Genomic DNA, 24,355 nt, shown 5'->3' with positions numbered 1-24,355 from the left:
AGAAGCTACTAATTAATCACTACATTTATTTAATCAAAATAATTCTTCATATATGTCCATATTTATGTCATGTCGATAATAATGTGTGTATAGGTTAGGTTTTCCAGAGATTAGACTAGGACACCACATTAAAGGCTTGACAAGACCTTGGTCTCTGCCTTTCAAGTGTGATCCTTCTATCTCTTACCATGCTTGATTCATTATGTATGTATATTTTCCCTTCCCAGACTATTACATTGTACGTATAGGCTAGGTCATCTAAAGACTGGGCCAGGACAATACATTAAAGGCTTGACAAGACCCCAGGTCCCCACCTTTCAAATGTGAGCCTCCCATCTTCGCCATGCTTAGTTGCTATACCATACCTCAATCCTCGAACATTGTGGTGGGGTTCCATGGCTCAACAATCCTAAACCCAAGAGGGCATTTTGCCCTCCTCTTGCCTTAGGATTCAGCTTCTACCCTCTTACCCACCTCTGCTCTTACTGAATGCAATTCTGGGGAAATCATCAACTTATTTTATTTATTCTTCCTCTTTTTCTTATGTTCATTATTGTTTCTATAATAATGTAATAACTTAATTGAAATATTAAAGCATGTGTATTTCTTAACATAATTAAATTGTTTATTCTACATCAAACATATAATTAATTTGTTAATTTACTAATCCATAGATATAACTGTCCACCTTCAATATTAATTATTCAAAAATAATGAATTTAAACTTACCTTCCTTACCTTAACTCGACAGAAATGGCTTTATTCTCCTCATTATGTTGAGAACAGGTGCCCCTCATTATTCACCCCTAGCTTTGATATGGGAGTTCACAGTATTGTTATTAATAAATCACCCTGATTCTCAATGGAGTAAATGAATTTTCCCACTCACATATGTTACTTGACTCGAACCCACTAAAATTGCAGCTGACGTGTTTGATTTGCTTAAAATACACAAACACATAGTTTCATTGAGGGTATGCCGTTGTATTATCAATTTCTCTGAATTTAGCAAATGTTTCCATTAGCATAGTCTTGGTAACCCCAAATTTGGTGATGGCAGAGCTTCTTCCTCCTCCACCTTCATTTGGTGGGGCCTTGATCCATAAAACCCTCTGCTCATAGGCGGGGTTGCTGAATGAAAGAATCCGTAACTTGTGGGGGTACCTCAAATACCTGCGATGAACTTGCCTATCTTCCACAGAAAGTGAATTCTATGATAGTTCTCACTGTGTATTCTTCTATGTAAAAATTAGGCTTCTTATGATTCTCGTTTCTTGTCTGCTTAGTTTCAAATGTTCATAAGCTAACGTGGTGACCGAGTCTTTCCTATTTGGCAGTGGATCATTTGCGTGGCATGTGAACTACAGATGAGACTCTTAATTTAATTCTCTCATCTTCCTTCATTTGTTCTTCTTATGTAGTGGTTCATTATACGTGTCATGTGAAGCTTCTTCATTTAACTGCTTTTTATCCTTTCATTTCTTCTAGATGTACCCTAAACGATGATCTTCTATGTGTCTGTAATTGTGTTTGACAGTAGTATGGTTGTCAAAGAAAATTGTATAAGGTGTAATGATTTAATATGCAGTCCTTGGTACCCGTCTTAAATCTCAATAGGATGTTCATATTTGTTATCTTTATTTTGGTGTCACTTATAATCTAGAACTGTGAGTTTGAGCATTAAAAATATAATGACTTTTCACTACTTTTAGACCAATTGTAATGTGCCTAAACTAGACTTAGGTTTAAGACCATATAATAATGGGTATGGCAGAATATTGATGGAGATTATTGAAATTAATTTATCCATTGATCATATTTTTTAATGTCCATCTTCTACTGTGACTTGTCTAGAATCTGGATGCAAGCCATTACTCCTTACTCATGTATACTAATCTTATTGATGGAGGACCTGTCTATATCTATGTGCTTTTTCTAATCACTTGGTGCTAATGTTTTCTGTATAACATTTCTCCAGAACTCGTCTATACTAACGTCGTTAACAGGGAATGACTCCACTAGTAATCCTGCAATTCTTCGTTTGCCTCTGCCTCCCCTTAGGAAGAAAAGTCAGAACCTCACTATCAAGAATGAATGCAACCAATGGATAATAATTATTAATCTCTTCACTTTATTCTAGCCATGATATTGGTATTTATCTTCAAACTTCAACCACGCCAGGCATAAGAGTATGGTGCGTATATTTAGTTATGCCAAAACATAAGAAACATTAATATCTTTATTCATGACAGGTTCATTAAATCTTTTTCTTTTTTTCTTTTTTAATCCTTAATCTGGTTGCCAATAAAATTTCCTTCCTCATCAATTAGGGCCTACAACGTTTGGGCACTTGTGGCATTGGTCTCCTCTAATTCCTCTGACTAAAATTCAGGAATGATTTATTCAATTTAACCCTTTAGGCTGGCAAGATACTAGCTCTGATACCACTGTAATGTCCCTGATTAGGACATTAGATTATAACTCTCGACTCTTGCATATATTATTCTATATTTTCCTGTGATATATTTTTTTCTATCCCCTCTCCTAGGATTCAATACTCCTTTATATATTTCAAAATAAGAAAAGTTGCATCTTTTCCAATGATAATTGTATTATCGATAATATAATCATTACTATGATTATATTATATTAATAATATAGATAAAATCAAATATATTTATAATATCAATATTATTTCTATACTACATAATATATTTACTTTATATATTTAGATTATTAATCTAAATATATAATTCTCAGAGTAATGTAATACCATGATAAACTTTACTATAACATTATTGCTATTATATTATTATTGCTATTTTATTTATTAATATTAATTTTGACCTTATTATTTTATTAGTTATTACCTTATTAACTTAGTAACATATTATGAATTGTAATATATTATTCTTTATTTTTTAATAATATATTAAATCGTTTAAACATATTTTTATAATTGTATTTGTTCACCATGAAATTATAATAATTTAATATATATTTATTTATAATAATTAAAATTATTTAATTACCATAATTAGGGGACATGACAAAATGTTGACATTTTGAGATCTCTTAAGAACATAATCATAGAATATGAAATGGTGGTTGTATGTAATTTTCTCGAATAAATGAATAAGTCGTCTGCTTTGAGAAACCCGAATACCTGGGACTCACCCGGCTGTGTAGCCATGAAGATGAGTGATGAGGTAAGAGATTATAACATTTCAATATTTACCATTTAACATGAATTAAATAATAGCTCCTGCACATTCCTGTTACTGTGATCTCCTGCTCCCAAGTCGTCTAGTGAGTTAGATTATCAGGAAGCCAGTGGATGGCAAGATGACCCTTGTCAATTCCAAGTAGGGAGGACCTTTCTCGTTAGAGATCATGTGGGGATAAGTGGTGGTCCGAGGTTGGGTGGTTAACCCCCTGACAATGTTTCACCTCTCTCAAGATGTCGGATAAGCGTCAAACAGAGAAAAGCTATGCATTCCTATGTCTATTGAAAACAAGTATTATCATTATTATTTATGAAGAGGTAAGATTAATTTGAGTGGATTTCATTCTTACTCTTATTTACATCTAGATCTAAGAGATAGATTCATGGATTGTTTTTCATTTAAATGAATATCAATTATAAGTATATTTCTAATTCTTGAGTTAATGTCACAATTAAGTAGTCGGAAGGAAAAGAGATCAGAAGCCCTAATTGATATGAGAAATGACTGGAACCCTAAATGATACAGTGGTATCGGAAATCCTAATTGAATCCGTAGTATTGGAAGCCCTATTCAAATCAGTGGTATCAAAAGCCCTAATTGAATCCGTGGTATCAGAAGCCCTAGATGAATCCGTAGTAGCGGAAGCCCTAAGTGAGATAGCAGTATCAAAAGCCCTAAATGAACCGAAGGTAAATGATGCCCTAATTGATGCAGTAGTATGTGATGCCCTAATTTTAAAATATAGTTGTATCTATTTAAAATTATCATTTGAGTTTAAGTTAGTGGTTTGTAGATGTTAGTTATCATATGAAATTGTTATAGTGTATTTGTGGACTAACTCGAGTGGTTGCAGAAGCATCCCTAGTTTGATTCGAACTCAGTATTCTAAGGTATGTGGTTTTCAATTTCTGTAGCAATTTCATTTGATGGTAATTCAAGTTTTTAGTTAAGAAATTTTGTATATCTGTTTTTAACGGTAAATCTTATTCACATGAATATGAATGATATAACTGTCTTCCTATGAAGCAAAGAAGTAACTGTATTCCTTGAGTATGTTGAATGATAAAATAGACCCAGGAAATCCAGTTGTTACAGCCAAAAAAGCATAACACCAACATAAATGTAATACAGAATAAAGTAGTAGCACTATGAATTTAAGGAAGGTCTTTTAGTGCGATGCACAAAGGTGAAACAGATCCTTACCCATGGATTTCCTCATGATTCATACCAAACCAGCATAGTGTTGCAATGATTCAATTAGTTGGTTTAAAACTATTAAATACTCAGTTCCTAAGATTCAAGCAATCATGTTTATGTAACTGGAGGTATCAAAACCATTGACTATTAGCCTCTACATGGATTGTGGAAGACATGATGTGGTCTTGGATAAGCAACATGACAGATTTGAGATTTCTAATTTGAAATGTAAGTATTACACTTGTAATTTCCCACTGTTTACATGTTCCCCCATTCATAAAGATAAGAGGAGAAAGAGAGTCATACCCCTAATTTGAACTTGTATACACTAAATAAATATACAGCATACATGCATGATGTATGAAATTAAATTAATTAATGATAGAGTCCAGCATTATGTGTCTTTCAAATATTAACACAACAAAGAACATGTAGCAGAACAAAATGGTTGCTTTCACAAATATCAGAAATATGATGAAACAGACTAAAGTGTCAATAGTCTAAGAAAAACTTTACCAAGATCCTCTATGTTTGGGATTGTAGCAGAAACAGCAACAAATCTAACATGTGCAAGGGGACATGAACTCAATACTGGATCATGTGCAAGCATTTTTATTCTGCTTGTGATTGCTTCCAAAGCTGCTCCTCGAGATTCACTAAGGAGATGGACTTCATCAATAAGTATAAGTGCAATATCTCCAAAAAAAGTTAAACCACCATTCTTTATACAACGCCTGGTAACTGAATCAAATTTCTGTGATCATATCCCCAGTAAACATCAGGATTAAGATATGCATCAATTCTTTGAAGTTTGAGCTGATACCAATTTATAATACCTTCAAATTGATTCAATCTTTGCCTCCAAATAGATTATGGAAAAACCAATGAACAAAAAAATGTGAACCTTGTACAAAAATTTAAAAATATACCTTAAATAATAAATAATTGTATTACAAATCTGTTACCTCTGGTGTAGTCAAAATGATATCTGTTTCTTGCATATCCCGTGTGTTATAAGCTTCACTATCTCCTGTAAGCTCCATGCACTTTAAACCCAATGACAGCCCAAACCTCTGTTTCCAATGCCGAAGTTTCTCCTGCACTAAAGCCTTTGATGGTGCAACATATATCTGCCAAAGTGAAATACTTAGCATTTTGTGTATGAAACCAAATATTTTGAAAAGGATCTGAGTGAAGAGAAAGGCAATTAGACTAATTACAAAAAGGTATTTAATATTAATGGCAGATAATCAGATGAAGCTTTCCAATATTATAATCAAACTTTCATGCCAGGAATGATTGACAATTTTGAAACAGTTTACACATTTAAACCTCCAGAAAGCTTTGATAAACTCTAGTAAACTACTATTATTTTCTTAATGAATAACTTCTCTAAAAATGAGCAAATTAACTATAAGTAATCTTGCTCAATGTAAAAAGTGAAACCAGTGATTCAGACTCTGAAAGATCAAATTGCATTGATCATTACATCCATCATTATCAAGGTTGGAATAAATATTGCAAGCTTTTAAAATACTACAACTAGATTCAAATATGACTTTAGAGTCTTAGACTAAGTCAACAATGCTGCTGCAATTTTCTGTTTAAAACTAGTGAATCATATAGTATAACATTGATCCCTGTTAATAAACCCTGATAAATAATCTGTTGGCTCTTTCAAAAACAGCTAAATTTTTTGATAAAACAATGGTAACAACTTGTGAAAACCTTAGCAAAAGTTAAAATAAACAAGGTAAATGATGTTTAAGCCATATATTATAGCAATCACCGTCCACAAACATTTAATATATACCTATTACATATGAATACAAACATCAAGAGAACAGCATGTCTTTCCTATTGCACATGAACAATAACTATTAAATACTAAACTTTGAACTCACAGTCTTGAAAGCTCCCGGAATGAAGCTCAACTTTCCATCTGGAGTGATTGATCTTGAGAGAAGCCTTAAAATGCAAAGCTCAAAGAGTACAGTTTTACCACTCCCAGTAGGTGCTGATATAACCATGTTTATATCCGAAAGAAATGTCCCTGAAAAGCACTCACTCTGCAGAGAATTGAAGTATCTTCATACCCAAGTATCATGTCAGAAAATTAGTAGAGCAATCAGCAAACGGTAAATATCAATCATAAATAGACTGCATAGGAGATACAAGGAAAGTCATGTCAAAACTACAGTCATAAAATGCACATGAAGATACCTTCTCCTCATATGTGCACAAAACACAATTTAATAACAATCGCTAAACCAAACTTAACAATCACAACCAAAAAGTAAGCTTCCTAATAAAGGAAACAAATGGAATTGCATTATAGACTCCAATTAACCAAGTGAAATTGATGTACACAAGTGATTTGAATATCATTCACATGTCCTTGAAAGATTTGCATCAACTTAGCATAGTTGTTCTACTTAGTGAAGCGAAGTCTGGTTTGGTTTTGCAAAGTCATCAATACTCTCACATTAGTAGAAGTAGATCATCTCTAAACCCAATACCTTTTTTAAATCATTGTTACGATTAATTGAAAAGCCTGCATTGCAAAACCATCCGCCATTTGAGGAAAGTTGATAGACTCGTGAAAGAAAAACTTAAGCCCCCTCGTGATTACCAACATATAACATCATTAAACTGAGTTGTATCCAACATAAAGTCACTTGTTCGCATTGTAAATCTTGGGGTTGTTTCATTTGATCGCACACTTGTTACTTAGCATTTAAATTTTCCTTGTTCGAGAGAGTATAGGATACTTAGTATTTTATTATGCATGTTGGAGTAGTCACAAAACTCAAATCAACAATAACTTCCTAAAATAATATTGCCTTTGATTAAGAAACATTATTTAACATTTAGAGCATGTATCTACATGTACATTCAATTGCAAAGACAAAGAAAAAGGTCCCGCTGCCTTGATCTGGTAGCTAAAGCTTTGAAAGTTGAAACCCATTAAACCTGACATCATTATGTTGGAAATTACTGTCATTAATGTCAAAGGGAAGAGTCGAAAGGATGATGCAAGTCAAACACACTAATTTTGTTAAGAATATTAGCCTCATGGAAATTGAAGCAAAATAATATATATGATTTATATATCTGATGATGACTCAGTTTATTAAAGTCTGATTATACATACATACATACATACATACATACATACATACATACATACATACATACATACATACATATATATATATATATATATATATATATATATATATATAGATTTATATATTATTATTACTTATACACACACACACACATATATATCTTAACATTATAATCCTGAATGCCGATTAAGTTATATCAATCTGATCTAATTACTAGTATCGGGCTCTAAGTATGTACCACTACCATGATCGGACGCAAGCCTTAGTTAGGGCTGAGGTTTATATTATGTGAATCGATAGAACTTGATCGGTGCCTCTTAAGGATATTAATTATGTAATGAGGTATGGTTACATAGGGTCATACCCCTACGTAAACATATCTCAATACACACACACACACACACATATATGCATTTGTAAATTTGGAAAAATAATCAATAGCAAGGCATCACAATCTCAGTCAATTTTAGATCTGCATATCCTATATATACTTGAATCAAATCAGTACAAAGACATTAAAAGGAAGATCTGTTCTTATCATATAAGAATCATTATTTTCAGTTCAAGTAATATATATGTATCTATAAGAATTCAGAATTGAATTGAAGATTGTTCAAGATATTTACACAAATAAAAATATAGTTTACTTAGTCTCCACCAATAAACGATCATTCATACTTTACATGGTATTAGAGCCTAGTTGGTAGAGAGACTTCCAAATTAAATTCTTAAAACAAAAGTGACAACATGTCAAACAATGTTAGAGTAGAGGATACTGATAGCCTTGAAGGAGCAGCAAATTTCTTCTCATGGAAAATTTGAATTATAACAATTCTCAAAGAATTAGAACTAGAATCATTCATTGAATTAGATACTTCAATGCTTGAAGATGAGGCAGAAAAGGCCACTTGGAAAGGATGAAATAATAAAGCCAGAGAAATCATGGTTGATTAAGTAAAAGATCATAGTCTTCCATCCATCTCAAATCTCAAAAAGGCATTCAAGGTATTCAAAACAATTAAGGATACATTTGAAATCAACAACTCAAGTAGATTAATTACATTAAAAAATCAACTGATGAATAAAAAAATGAATAAAGGAGAATCAATTTCATCCTACTTTGGAACAATTTCCAAAATAAAGAATCATCTATCTTCTATCGAAAACAAAGTAGAAGACCAAGAACTATCGATAATAACACTTAGAGGATTACCTATATCTTGGGAAGCATTCATCCAGGTTGTCAGCAGACCTTCAATACCAACTTTTGATCAACTGAAAAATGATTGCACATTAGAAGAATCAAGACTAATTTCTAGAGGGATCATTTCAAATCAAGAGGGAGAAAATCAAGCTCTTTTCTCAGTCTCTAACAACAAAGGGAAGAAAAGGAAATTCAAAGGAAAGAAATATGATAGAAGGAAAGGAAATAATAATTACAAAAGAAATGACTTTTCCAAAGTTCAATGTTATAAGCGTGAGAAATTCGAACATACTTTCAAAAATTGTTCAGAAAGGGAAAAAATCCTAGCTTCCTTAGTTGAAACAAAAAAGGATGAAAATCTATTATTCTACTCAGCCCTATCAAGTAAGATGAAATCCAATGAAAATGTGTGGTTAATAGATAGTGGTGCTTCCCAACACATAACAGGATTCAGAGATTAAATTTGAAACTCTTGGAAACTATCTCACTGTCGGAGTCACCATTGGAGATAACTCCACCTATCCAATAAAAGGAATTGGGACCTGTTTTATACAACTAAAAACTGGAGTTACACTAAAATTGAAAGATGTGCACTGGCCTAAAAATAGTAATCTCAAGAATGCTATCACCATAGGGACTAGAGATGGAACCCTATATAAACTATGTAACATTCAAAAGAAAGCCCTAAGCCACGAAATGACAAATTCTAATGAAATATGGCATAAAAGGCGCGGACATATTGGATTCAATTCAATTCCAAATGTAAAAAAAATCACCACTGGAACACCTAGCTTAAATTAAAAACATATAGGCATTTGTAAAGGATGTGCTCTAGGAAAGAATATTAAAAGACCTTTTCCTCCTAGTGAACACATGTCTAAATCAGTTCTGGAACTAGTTGACTCTGATTTATGTGGACCTATGCCAACACTTTCTCTAGGAGGATCTTCTTACTACATAATATTCATTGATGATTTCTCTAGAAAAACTTGGATCTATTTTCTGAATGTCAAAGAAACAAATGAGGTCTTATCAAAATTTAAAGAGTTAAAAGAAATTGTGGAAAATCAAACATCAAAAAGAATTTAAACTCTAAGATCAAACAATGGAGGAGAATATACCTCTGAAAATTTCAAAGTTTTTTGTACCTCTTTTGGAATTAAGAGGGATTATACAATACCTTATAATCCTCAACAAAATGGGGCAGCAAAAAGAAAAAATAGAAAAAATCGTTGAAGTAGCAAAAGCCATGCTTCATGATCAAAATTTACACTTCTCATTCTGGGCGGAGGCCATCAATTATATTGTATACATTCAAAACAGATGCCCACACTCAATCTTAGAAAACATAACTCCAGAAGAAGTCTTTACAAGAATTAAATCTAATTTAAGTCATCTTAGAATATGTGGTTGCCCTGTTTACGTTCACATACCTAAAGAAAAAACAACCAAGTTAGAACCGTCCGGGAAGAAAGGAATATTTGTTGGATACAGTGAGAACTTCAAAGGGTATAGAGTCTATGTACCTGGACAAAGATCAGTTGAAATGAGTAGAGATGTCATACTTGAAGAAAACACTGCTTTAAAGCTAACAACAAGTACAAAACATGAGCCCATTACAGACTTAATGAAAATCTACAAATAAAATTCAAAGGGAGAACATATCAGAAGAGAATGAACCATTACCAGATACAGAAAACAAAGACATCTCTAATATCAAAAAAAGGCTATTATGGGCAAGGAAAATGATTGAAGAAAAATAACGTTGAGCCAAATGAAATTTCCAAGGAAAGCAAGAAAACCAAAAAGAAATCTTGTTACACTACTCTAGTAACTAAGCTTACTAAATCTGAACCATCAACTGTTGAAGAAGCCCTAACTTGTTGTTGATGCGAGTTTTGTGTCACTACATAACATATTAGTAATTGGATGCTTGATACAGAATATCAAATACACAATTCCTCTCTTGAAAAGTTATCTCTCATGGGACATGAGTATAACTCCAATGTTCCTTACACCGTTGGATACTCGCTCAGTTTTATCAATGTGATTTGCTGGTAATCACGTAGGCGGCCTTACGTTTTCTTGTTTGAGAAAAATTTGGATCTTGGTGAGAAAATGGAGATGGTGGTTCGGTGTGAATGCTAGATGATGTTGATGGCGCGATGATGGCAATGTAGGGTGAATGGCGATGGAAGGTGAGAATGCCGATATTTTGGTTTACTTCTCTAACTAACCTCTTCTAAGCATGAAATTTGGCTGCTCAATTACTCCTACTCCTAAGAATGGAAGGTTAGCAGATGGATGGGGATCGAATCTAATGAAGGCTAACCAGCGGCCCTACCTCCATAGATGCAACGCTTCAAAGGAAAGTAAACTAGATCACCACACAAAGCCTCCCAACCAGCCGCTAGGATGCTAGTGGCCTAGTGTTGACCCCTATCAAACATCTACCAAAGCTACCATGCAACTATCCATTTTATTTTACTCTTACTCTAACAACTTGAAATGAAATTGCTTCAACTTGAAAAGAAAATTTAACTATGTGGAAGTAGAAAACATGCAATAACACCCAATGTTCTTAGTCAACATGCAATGAAAAAGAGAGCACTTTGGTATTATTTTCGCAACAATTTCTCCAACCCCCCGCCCTTTACAAATGAGAGCCAATGGCCTTATATAGAGGTCCAAAATACAATGGACGATAGAGATCAAAACAAGATCGACGATCCAGATTGGATCCAAAAACCCTAATTAGGGTTGCCACCTCATCGGCCAATGAGAAGATGCCACCTCATCAATGGACCAATGAAAAAAGTGCAAAAGTGGCAACCAATGAGAAGGCACCAAAATGGTGGCCAATCAAAAACAAACACTTGTCTTATTCTAGAAGAAAGAGAAAGTTGCCACTTGGGCTTACATAAGATGATCTTCTAATATAATTCTTCCTTTTTCTTTTGTTCTTTTAGCTAAGGCAATGAACTTAGCTAGCCTTTCGTTAACTTCTTCCATAGGAGGACAAGGTGTGTGCTTCGCTCGGAGTTCTGCTGACTTTGCCACGCTGTTTGCTGCTTGTAGTATCCTTTTGTGATCCTTCTCATATTCCTTTGCAAACCCAATAAAAGCATTGAGTGAGGAGAGGGTGTTCAGATGTTTCCTTTTGACGGCAGCCTTTCCTAACTCATCCAATCTCGATCCAAATCCTGTCTCACTGACATCCTCCTCTCTAATACCCTCAAAATCAAGCGCCACCCCAACGTCGCTCATCATGGTCGAAATGGAAGTGTCGACGCTTGGGCCGTGTTGTGCAATCTCATCATGAATTTCTTCAAGTGTTCTGAATCTGGTAGTCAATGCGACATACCAAGATTCAACTATGCTCAATCCTCTCTCATCAACCAACCGGGCTCTTTCCAAATATGCCTCCGGTAGCCTAATGAACGCCTGCAGCCTAGGAATAACCAAATCCTTGATGGGAAGAAAATTCTTCCATTCCTCTTCAAATAATCTGAATTTGTTTCTAACAGTCACCAATGACTGGAATGTTGAGATGAAGGAGGGCAAGAAATTTCGCCCATCTTGGATTGTATCATAGATCCAACCCCTTACTTCATGTAACTGAGCTGATACCTCTTCTGAATTGCTCCCGCTGTCTTGAGGAAGGGCTGCCTGATGCAGCTGTTGGATCGGCTGGCAATCTCTCCAATATTTGTTTTCGGCCTCCAACTTTACTATCCTTTCGTTTGCCTTCCTCAATCTTTCTCTGATTGATGCTATGCCTTCCTGAACCTCCTCACATTCCATATCATCTGTATTTCTTCCCAAATTATGTTCTACTATTTCGTACTCCCGGGCTGCAATCTCATCCGCTGCCTTATTGACTGTTGGTATAGCAATCTGAACCCTTCGGTGACCATCACTGTCGCTTCTGATTACCCTTGCCACCGTATTTGCCATCTGTTTTTGGTTCTCGCTATCATCCTTTTCTATTAGTCCTTGGATATCATCAACTGCGTGAGCCATTACCACCTCGCCTCTCGGCATAAGCATTTTCCTTAACCATAGTGGTGCAGTGCATCTCCCCAAATCCGGATTCGGTTCGACCAACAAAGCATCACCAACAGCCTTAGACGCCTGACTTATCTCTTCAATATCAATCGGCCCATCTTCTTCTCTACTAGTTTCTGCCATATTTCCTTGCTGGTTCTCCGAGAGAGGGGAGTACTCCGTACTTTCACTGTAGCCACTTGATTCCGAATCAGAGCTCACCTCCACTGCGGCCCCTTTATCACTCGAATTGACCTCTTGGCTTCTAGCCTTAGTTATACTCTCCCTTGACGGCGCTGCCCGCTGTCTCTTGGCTGGAGGTTCCGAACGTTCTTGGCTTTTCTCTACCTCCAAAGCCCTCTTCTTGCTATTTCTAACTGTCTCCGATTGTCGGCCACTTCCTTCACCCTTCTGTCCGATTGATTCTACTAGACCTTCCTTCGGTTTCATCATCTCATAAGTAAGGAGAACCTTTTGTCTTTGTAGCTTTCTCATCTTGGCATTATACCACGACTCGGTATGCAAATCTACTGTCCTTGTGACTGCCTCCAAGGAAGGATCCTGATGATCGTCCCAATCCACTGGATTCAACTCTGTTCCAACTACTGTCTCATAGTCTTCTCTCAACACACTACGATCATCCTCCAATTGATCGGGAATATCAAGGCCTCTCCATCTGATATCTCTCATCATGTTCACCGACAATCTTGAGAAAGCTAGCTTTCTCACGTGAAAATCATCCTTTGCATTGGCCCAAAAGTCCTCTATAGTGGGAACATGCTTAAATTCGCTTCCATGAGATGCCTTGATAAGACCAACAGGGTCGAATCCTTGCCTTGCTCTGTACCATCCTAGATGATACCACTCCAATTCCTTTTCCGCAGCCTCAAAGGTGGCCCGATTTGGGCAACTATCATTGCCAATTATAATTGAGAAGGAAACGCCTGTTTTCCCCTCATTCCTCATTACTCTATCATAGTGCTCAAGCTGCCTAGCCAATTCCATCAAAACTACCTTGTCGGGCGGGTATCTTGGAAGCCTCTTGGGACAAACTTCCTGCCACTCTAATGTATGTGAATTGCGGGAATTGGATGAACCAACTCCCAAACTTCTTAATCCTTGCTTCTGCTTCCGATGAAAGTCTCTTAGCAGGCGCCCCTTGTAATACCCTTACTGTCTTCATGGCGAATGCATCGCAAAACATCTTGTAATCCTTGTTATTGTGCAAATGAAGCTGCGGATAGCATTCATGCACCAAATATTGCCCCGGCCCATTACCAATCTCTCCTAAGGCCCTAAGTCCCGGACTCTCATACAATCTAGCAATTAAGTAAAACAGATAGGATCCCATGTAGAATTGCCTTTGGTTTTGAACTGTTCTAAGTTGCAACTCTAAATTTTCACTTATGATCCTAGCCCAATCAAATTTTCCTTTTCCCTTTTCAATTTCATCAATGAAGAAGTACATCCAGTTTTCGAATTGCATAGCTTGAGCTAGGCCCATGATCCGGCTGAGAAGAACAATGAGATCGCCATATTCCGGCTTGAAATCTACCACTGTAAGCCTTGTTGATTTGTTAACTCCTTTCCTTCCTTCGTGCATCCGATTCCGCTTTAGATGTGAGAAGTAGGCCTCTTGGTTACCTTGAAATGATTTGGCCGCCTGATCCACCATTACAACTGTCATGCCCTTGCTCTGAGGAATATTAAATGTCTCTTCAATTGCTTGTTCGCCAATGTTGGCCAACACTCTCTTCCCTTCGCCAAAAATGATGGATTTACTGTCTAGATCAAATCTGGATGCACACTCCATAATCAATTCCGGACAAGGCAAAGTAGGAGGAAAAGCTGCTGCATGTACAATTCCGCTCTTGTATATCCTCTTTGCCAAGGGGGATTGTCCTTCCTTTAGTCTGTCCCTCATCCGTATCATGTCCACTATAGCGATATTAGTATCGGTTATTTTCTTCATTTTCGAGAAGAAGGAAGTTTTGGGCGTCATATCCTCTTTGTCTTTCTTAGCGTTTGCCCGCTTGGGATTCTTACTTGCACTATCATCCTCCATGCTCGTCGCCCTATTACGGGATGGTAGAGTGGTGGACCAAAAGGCAAGAAGAACCAAGTAGTGCAATTCTTAGAAAAGAGCGAAAGAATGGATGTCAGCTTAAGCACTCCTTGCAACTCTAGATGATGACTTTCACCTTAACTAATAATCTTACAGCAACTTTTCGGAACCCGGGATATGACATCAAAGAATTACAAATCCCTTTGCAAATTAGAAAACAAAGCCTCTAAGCTTATCCAACACTTGCCTTCTATGCAAAAATCAAACTTTCATATGTATCTCTTCTCCCAACAAAATTGCCCAAATCTGATATAAAAAATTGCAGCCCCTCTAGAAAATCAGAATTTTGTCTTCCACAAATTTCGGCCCCCACAAAATTCGGCTCCCACAAAATTCGGCTTAGCATGAAAAAAAAAAATCTGCCCTTCCACAAAATTCGCCCAAGCAAAGAAGGAGCAAAATCTGTAAAATCTGCCACCTAGGGCACAAATCACAGCCCACAAAGTGGAGCAAAAATCCCCAAAAACACAAAAAATCTGGCCCTTAGACAAATCGCCCAACAATGGCAATGGAGAAATTGCCCAAAAATCGCCAAAAAACTGCCTTCCACCAATTTCGCCCAAGTCTGGAAATCTGCCCTTGCTTCAAATTCGCCCAAGCATGAGGAGCAAATGAATTGATGAAAATGAAATGGGAGGGGACTCCCTTTATAGCAGCTTTCACCTTCCTCCCAGGCTGGCCGACTTGGTCCTATAGAGAAAAAAAAAACCAAAATTAAAGCTAAGTTAGTGGCCCACTTTAAATACTTTGCCAAAATTTTAATTTTCTAAAATGAAAACTGCACTTTTAATTTACTAATTAACCACAAATTGCAAAACGAAATTAAATGGTGCCTTGGGGATGCTAAAAATTTCTATTTAATGAGGGTTTGCTAATTAATACATCCTTGAAGTTGAATTTTGGCTAACCAAAAGCCATTTCTTAATATTAATTTACCAATTTCATTAAATACCAAAAGCTTTCAAGGCAAATTTAATCTATTAAAGCCAATTTTTGCAATTTTCCTCTAAATCGATTTTGCTAAATAATTAAAATTTTATGACAAAAAATAAAATTGCCTCTAGAGTAAAAATCGATTTTGCAATTTAACTTCATCTTACAAAATTAAATTCTATTTCACCAAAAAAAAAAAAAAAAAAGATTTTCCAAGAACTTAAGTCTAACGAAAAATTTCCTTATTTGAAAATCATTCAAATTTACAATTAAATCCAAATTTTCAAAAGAAGTCGTCTAAGTACAAAATTCACAATCTTATCCTGCCAAGTTGAAATCAATTTTGAACTTATTCGGCCTAAGGATAGAACTGATAGCTCTGGAAAATCAAGTTGAAACCGGGTGAAAAATACATCTAACCTTCTCCACTGGCCCTAAAGGCGATTAAAAAGGGGGTCCCCAAGATTTTGGGGCGATGTGTGAAAACCTCACAACACTTGTCAAGCTTGTAAAGATGCTATGGTTGAAGAATATCAATCCATATTACAAAATGATGTTTGGAATATTGTACCTAAACCAAAAAACAAATCAGTTGTTTCATCAAAGTGGTTATACAAAATCAAATATGCTACAGATGGTAGTATTGAAAAACATAAAGCAAGGTTTGTTGCTCGAGGTTTTTCTCAAAAGGCAGGTATTGATTATGAGGATACTTTTGCTCCAATTGCTCAATAAACTTATGTAAAAATAATTATTGCAATTGCAGCATCCAAAGGATGGAAGATACATCAAATGGATGTCAAGACCATATTCCTGAATGGTGTCATTAATGAAGAAGTAGATATTGAATGACCTAGAGGTTTTGTTATAAAAGATAAGAATCTATATGTATGTAAACTCAAGAAAGCTCTCTATGGCCTCAAACAAGCACCTTGAGCTTGGTATGAAAGGATAGATAGCTACGTCACCAAACTAAGATACTCAAAGAACGAAGGTGGTCATAACATTTACTTAAAAATTTCTAATGATGACATGTTAATACTTGTTTTATATGTTGATGATCTATTGATAACAAGTGATGATCGCTTAATTGAAAGATGCAAGCAAGATCTTATAGTTGAATTTAAAATGAAGGATCTAGGCGTACTACACTATTTTTGGGGCCTAGAGGTATGTCAAAAGAAAGATCATATTTTTCTAAATCACGGGAAGTACACTCAGGACATCTGGACTAGATTTGGAATGATGGACAGCAAACCTCTAGCAACTCTGATGGAAACTAATCTACACAAACTAAAAGAAGAAGTTGTGAATTCAGAGTCTATTGATCCCACTCTTTACAGACAAATCATTGGATCACTTATGTATCTAGTAAATACTAGACCAAATATCTGCTATGCCACAAATGTTTTAACTTTTAAGGATTGGGCTGGTTGTTCCATAAACCGTAAGAGTACTACAGGATGTTGTTTCAGTCTTGGCTCAACAATGATATCACGGTTCAGTAGAAAAAAACCTATAGTTGTCTTGAGTTCCACCAAAGTCGAATATATGGCAGCCTCCATGGGAGCCTACGAAGCAGTATGGTTGAGAAAGCTATTATTTGGACTTTTTGGAAAACAACTAGATCTCACAGTGATTCATTGTGATAACCAAAGTAATCTTGTTTTCCACAATCAATCAAAGCACATTGAGACACCTTATCACTACATTCAAGACATGGTCGACAGAAATGTTATCAAGCTGATTTACATCAGCACCAATGAGCAAAATGCTAACATTTTTACTAAGCCTCTTGCAAGGTTAAAATAGAGTACTTCAAAGATAAACTTGGTATGACAAATTTGTATTTACATTTGTTACATATATATTCATGTATAAAATTAGATGCTTGCAAACTTGTGTTATGAAAGGTAACGACCTTTTTTATGTAAGGTCACTATTGTAAGGTGATGACCTTATTTATCATTGATCTATCTTCTAACACCAAAGGTGTTGAAGTGAGTGTTATCATTGTTCTTCAGGCCAAATTTTGCCAGATATATTGATAACCATCATGGTTGTTTGGGCCGGATTTGGCAGACACCATAATTTGATTGACCACATTTTAAGTAGTGCATAACCTTGTATTATATTTCCTTCATTTCCCTCCTTGCTAAAGAAGGAATGTTAAGAATATTAGCTACATGGAAATTGAAGCAAAATAGTATATATGATTTATATATCTGATGATGAATTAGTATATTAAAGTCTGATTATACATATATATATATATATATGATATTTATATATATTTGTATATGTTTGAATATGAATGCATAAGTAATTTTACATATATATATATATGTATATATATGTATATATATGTATATATATATATATATATATATGTATATCTCATAACATTATAATCTTGAATGCCGATCAAGTTATATCGGTCTGATCTGATTAGTAGTGTCGAGCTCTAAGTATATACCGATACCATGATCGGACGCAAGCCTTAGTTAAGGCTGAGGTTTATATTATGTGAATTGGTAGCACTTGATCGGTGCCTCTTAAGGATATTAATTATGTATTGAGGTATGGTTACGTAAGGTGTAGTGCCTGCCCCTAGTCTACATTTTCCTAGTTTACATTTCTGCTATTATTGCCAAACTCTTTTAGGCCAATTTTATGTTTGATGATTAGTAGCATTATTTTGAGATTATTAGATATTGTTTCAGACTTAGTTGATATATGATGAGATTACTTGGTACTCTATACTTCATGTGGCATGATGATTATTACAATGCTGTTAAATTATTGATGATGTTTAGTTCGATCGAATATCATATGTGTCCTCTTATGGATACTTACCCCATACTGCATGTGTATGGTGTCCGTGTTTGTTTTCTTTATATATGGTGTTTATGATGTGGTTAAGGAAAGGAGTTGTAGTCACCTGCTAGTCAGGACCTACACGATGCACCACTTTTTGCCATTGCCTGTTTAGCTTAGTATATATTGTGTATGTACATGTGTGGACTTTATGCAGGTTGCAAGTACCGGGTATTGACTTCCCTTAATTGCCAAGATGAGCGTACCCTATCCCATTATCTCAATGGTAAGAGAGGGGAGATAAATTCTTAAGTCCAAATCCTAAACTTTTGAGCCATTCCTCTTAATTGACAATTAGGACAAGTATCTGAGTCATGTACCTTCCGAATGCGTCGAATGACGTTAATTCGTGATTTTAAACCTTTAGTTGATTTTGTATGTGTTTTGCTATGATGGGTTTTCATATTTTACTTTATGAGTTTTTGGTGAATTTTCTATTAATTAAATCTAATTAAAAAGATTTAATTAATGATTTAATCTAATGGAAAATTATATGTTATGTTAATATTTTATTTAATTAATTGAGAAATTAATTAAATAAAAGAGTCAAATAAAAGAATTAAATTTGAGAATAAATCTATAAGTTTAAATTTGAACGTGATGATATTTAGTTAATTTAATAATAATATATATATTTGCAATGCATTTTTAAATAAATGCTAAATAATATTATTATTTAAATTAATAGATAGTTATCAAAATTAATGTTCAAAAATAAATTTAGAAATGGGAAAAGAAATTAATTTATTAAAAGTTTCATGATTGTATAATACGTGCATGAGACTAAATTAAATAAATCATTTTCAAAGAGGTCAAGTAAAAATTAAATAAAGTAATTTAATGGATTATTGTATGTGCATGGAAAAGATAAAAGAAGGACAAATAAAAGTTAATAAAGAGTTAAAAAGGTGTGAGCAAAGAGTTCTCTGGGGTGAACGCACAATTAGTGCCCCGATTTAAGAGAGAGAACTCCTTTTCACAATTTGGGAGTTCATTTTTCAAGGGGCTGGAAATTTTGGAAGAGGAGGAAATTTTCAGAGAAGGAGAAAGTTCTAAAAGGGGAATTGTTCTCTACAGATTTCTGGAGCATAGCAAATTAGCATCAGTGTCCAGGTAGACGCTTGTAAAAATTTGCATAATTTAAATACGTTCTTTTAATTCCTGTCTTCTTCATGTTTGTTAGATGAGTGTTTGGATAATTCTGGTGAAGAATATATATATATCATGTTGTGGATTTTGGATATTGGAAAATTATTCTGTACATGGAATGTTTTAATTGTCCAATATAATTTCTCTCCAGTAGATTATAGTTTGAGAAAACTTACCAAGAAGGGTTGAATTCTATTGGAAAATTTTCTTTAAAATAAATATATATATATATAAAAAAATAAAGAATGGGTATCTAGTATTCATCTATCAGAGTTATTTCTGAGTTTGGATAAAATATATATATATATATATATATATACATATACATATACATATACATATACATATACATATATAAGTTTATATTCATTTAAAATAAATTTAGTTTAACCAAATTCATGGTCTCAAGATTTTTTTTTTTTTTTTAAATTGATATTGCAATGAAAGAAGAAATGTCTGTTTTTAAATATGGGCGTTGGTTTTAAAGTCTTTTTAAAAAAAAATTAAAAATATATATATTGGGATGGGGAGTTTTACCCCACCCCATCCCCATAGGACTGCGCCGGCGGCAATCGTACCCGCTGTTGCAAGTACTGCGACTGCCGTCACAGGCCCTGCGACAGAGGGCAGGGCCGCACGGCTTTTAATAAGCCCCAGCGATATATAAAAATCGCTTTTTGTTTTAGTTTTATTTTAATTTATTTTTATATAGAGTTTAAATGTGTTTTAGTTTATTAATAGTATATTATTAAATTATATATATATATTTATTTATTAAGTATTATATATATGTTATTTAATAATTATTTAATATTAATTAATGTGTGTTAATCAAATTCTAAATTTTTAAATAATGATGAGATTTTATAATGATTTAAAATCATGTTTTAATAAATTATTATTATTAAATTAATTGATTATTTTAAATTATGTGAACATTTAATTTAAGTCTTGATCAATGTGAAACAACATGAATCTTACCATTAATAAACTTAAAAGCAAAATATAATATTTACCTTAGTAAATTTAGGAATTGATTTTTTAAATCATGGGGTAAATGTTTGTTTTACTTAAGCTAATACTTGAATTTATTATAAGAAAAACAATGAAAATATTTCTTCACTTGTTAGCGAACTCTGAAATAGAAATTGAAAACCCACATTTAACTTAACCATATGCTTTCAATAAACTGAAAACATGTGTTTGTATCTTGTTTTCTTTATGCTATTTATGTTTGGATTTTTTTTGGGTTGACTAGATTGTTGACCAGTTATAAGATGTCTACCAGAGGCTTGGGGGGTTTTGTGAGTGTGGTATCATGTTGACTAGATCTCGATCATTATTGCTCGACCATGTATGTGATGGTATGCTTATGATGAGTATGTTCATTTTGTTGGTTACTATGTTTCAGTGTCTTTGTGGAATAGCGGGATGTATGCTATGAGATACTTGATTAACCATTCTGAGTCATTGATCAGTATTGTTGGATTACTTCCGATTGCTCGTTGAGAACCGGTGGATATTGTGATTTATCTTGTTGCTTTCCAGTTGCTCGTAGAGAACTGATGTGATTACTATGATTATCTTTATGATGCTTCCCAGTCACTTGTATAGGACTAAGGTGATTTTGCTATGATTCTGTGATTTGTGATTTCATGAGCTTAGGGTAGGTTATCTATATGCAGTGTCGGGAAGTGGCTGGCAATGGGGGTCGGGGACCCTAAGTGGTCCTAGGGGTAACCCATTGTAAGTTGTTTAATAATTGATAACTTTACACTTAATACTAACTTAAATGAACCTAATAAGAGATAATTGTATGTTCTCGCCCATGCCTCGAGTGCTAATACAGACTGGGATGGGAGTAGATAGAATGCTTGGTTATGACCTTGCATTCCGTAGTATGCCTTGTCAGTGCAAGAGGATACTAGTGGCTGCAGGGATCACTAGGGACCCGGGAGTCCTAAGGGATTGCTCGGGTAACTCCAAACGTGATTTGTGCGATGACACTATCCTGCTTACATAGTAGATACCTACGTGTCTTTGTGCGCCTCTGGGTCTAGATGTCAATCTATGTGTTGGAACCTTTGAGTTAGTATACTTTTAGGATTTCCTAGCCTTAGAGAGTTCTTGTGTTATGTGATTTGATATCCTGTTTGGCACTTGAGACTATCTCCTCAACACGGTGGGAGTGGACCATTTAGGTTCCACGCAGTCGGGTGGTAGTGCTTTTTACTCTTACCATTGAGATCCGTCCGTGGTCACCGTGGCTGGAGCATTCTTGTTGGTATTTACCTTCATTCTGTTCATATCATTATGATGGATAGATGTATTTTATGATGGATGTTGTATCATTTTATGATGGTTGTTATATCTTTTGATGTATGGATGTATTATGTATGGTGGATGATTTCATTTATTTTATTGCAGGTGTATCATGGATCCGAAGAGGATGATGTATATCTATTTTTACTTATGTATATTCTTTTAAGCCTTTCATACCCTGTGATGTGTACAGTGGATGAATGAGCATTCCGAATTAATTTGCCAAGAGGCATTTGGAAACAAACGTACATTAAATGGACATTGGACTTTTCATTATTCTTTCATATGGATGTAGTAATTGATGGACTTAGTATTAGATTAGATTTAAATGTGATTCAACGTCATGGGATCTTTAAGGAATGTAACCTGTTATGTATGTTATTGCTTCTGCTATTATGTGTTTGTTGTGAATGGTGTATCTTTCATGTTTCAAAAAAAAAATGCTATCAAACTTAGTCAAACTTTAGGTTATTTCTTTTGGATCCCTTGGCAGAGCGTTACATAGGGTCATACCCCTACATAAACATATCTCAATACATATATATAGATATATTATATGCATTTGTGAATTCTGAAAAATAATCAATAACAAGGCATTACAATCTCAGTCAAAATCAGATCTGCATATTCTATATGTACTTAAATCAAATCAGTACAAAGACATTAAAAGGAAGATCTGTTCTTATCATATCAGAATCATTATTTTCAGTTCAAGTCATATATATGTATCTATAAGAATTCAGAATTGAATTGAAGATTGCTCAAGATATTTACATAGATAAAATTATAGTTTAGTTAGTCTCCACCAATAAATGATCATTCAAACTTTACAAATTTGTATAATTAAATTTGCGTGGGCCAGCCCATGCTTGGAAGGAATTAAATTAGGGTAAAATAAAAGCATGCTGGCCAATCTTCAGCTTATGGCAAACCTTCTTGGCATTCAATTTTCATATAATAATTATTTTTCTATGTGGGCTAACCCCCTAGGGCTTGGTGCCCACTTTGGGAAATTCAAATAAATAAAACTTAAGTAAAAATAAACATGCTGCATGGGCTGACCTGTTTTGCGGGGTCACAACCCTTGGTTGAAGAGCTATTTGAAGGGGTGCAAATTAGAGATCATTTGGAGATCTTATTATCAGGTTTTTCATTGAATATCATTTTGATTTTTAAGGCAGATTTGTGCAGATAATAAGAGCAGATCTAAGAAGAATGTGTGAAGATTCATTCAGCTATTTATTTCAGACTTCATGAGCAGAAATTCAGACTTTGTAAGCAGATCTTTCAAGAATAATGTCAAAATTTAGAAGCAAATTCATTCCAAATCCTCTGAGCAAAATAGGCTGAAGGGTATGAGTAGATCTTAAAGGTTAATTAATGCAGACTTAAAGGTGAATTTTTGCACTAACTGAGGGTGATTTATTGCAGACCTACAAACCAAATTTATTTAAGAATAGGAGCAGATTCTGATATCTCATTGAAGAAGAAGATCAAACACATGCCACTCAATACTTGTGGAGGTTAATGTCCTGTCTTCAAAGAGATCAGGGTCTCTTAGTGGATTTCTCTATATCGTCAGAATGCAAGTAAAAAAAATTATGCATTCCAATGATAAGAAGGCAGATCAAACAGAAACCAGAAAACAAAGCCACTCTTCAAAGATTCCAAAAAGAGAAACTCTTCCTCCTGAAGTGTGCCAAAGCAAAGTATTATGATAGAAAAGAGAAGAGAACTAATGTTAGAGAGAGCTCTAAGACTTGGGTAAAAGGGGAGTTCGATATGGTATTGGATGTATTGGCCTAAATGTTGCACACAATGGACAATAACATGAATGTGCCTAGATAAGATAAGATAAGATAAGATAAAATAAGATAATGAAGGAAGCACTTTTGGGACTAACAATCTAAATAGCATACACTAGACGATTCCACCCTTGTTCCCTTCATATGGAGGAAGAGGTTCCTGATGTCGAACCTCAAAGTTTAACTGTTGATGATATTTATAGCTTCTTGTGTTGAGTATCAAGCCCTCCCAAAGGAAATTCGAGCTGAAAACTCTCTTACCAACATTCTAAATTTGATTATGTCAAATAAGAGTGGTCCTAGACCTTTAGCATTCCAATGAAATGTACAGCATGCCA

The 24,355-nt window shown here is 34.5% G+C and overlaps 1 protein-coding gene across 1 annotated transcript in view; it reads right to left on the bottom strand.

Moving 5' to 3' along the window:
- LOC149561208 (ATP-dependent DNA helicase homolog MER3-like) overlaps positions 1-24,355 on the bottom strand; it is a 201,601-nt gene that overhangs the window by 137,043 nt on the left and 40,203 nt on the right. The window contains exons 3-5 of the mRNA XM_089825018.1: positions 6,329-6,512; positions 5,390-5,554; positions 4,941-5,178 (exon numbers count right to left, since the gene is read on the bottom strand). Of these exons, the coding sequence (XP_089681144.1) occupies positions 4,941-5,178; positions 5,390-5,554; positions 6,329-6,512 (587 nt within the window). The remainder of the gene's footprint in view (positions 1-4,940; positions 5,179-5,389; positions 5,555-6,328; positions 6,513-24,355) is intronic.

Source organism: Cupressus sempervirens, chromosome 4 (assembly GCF_028749045.1).
Source record: "Cupressus sempervirens isolate cs-2001-9-10 chromosome 4, ASM2874904v1, whole genome shotgun sequence".
NCBI lineage: Eukaryota > Viridiplantae > Streptophyta > Pinopsida > Cupressales > Cupressaceae > Cupressus > Cupressus sempervirens.
The sequence above is the reverse complement of the archived record's forward strand: the minus strand, read 5'-3'. Positions and strand labels throughout refer to the sequence as shown.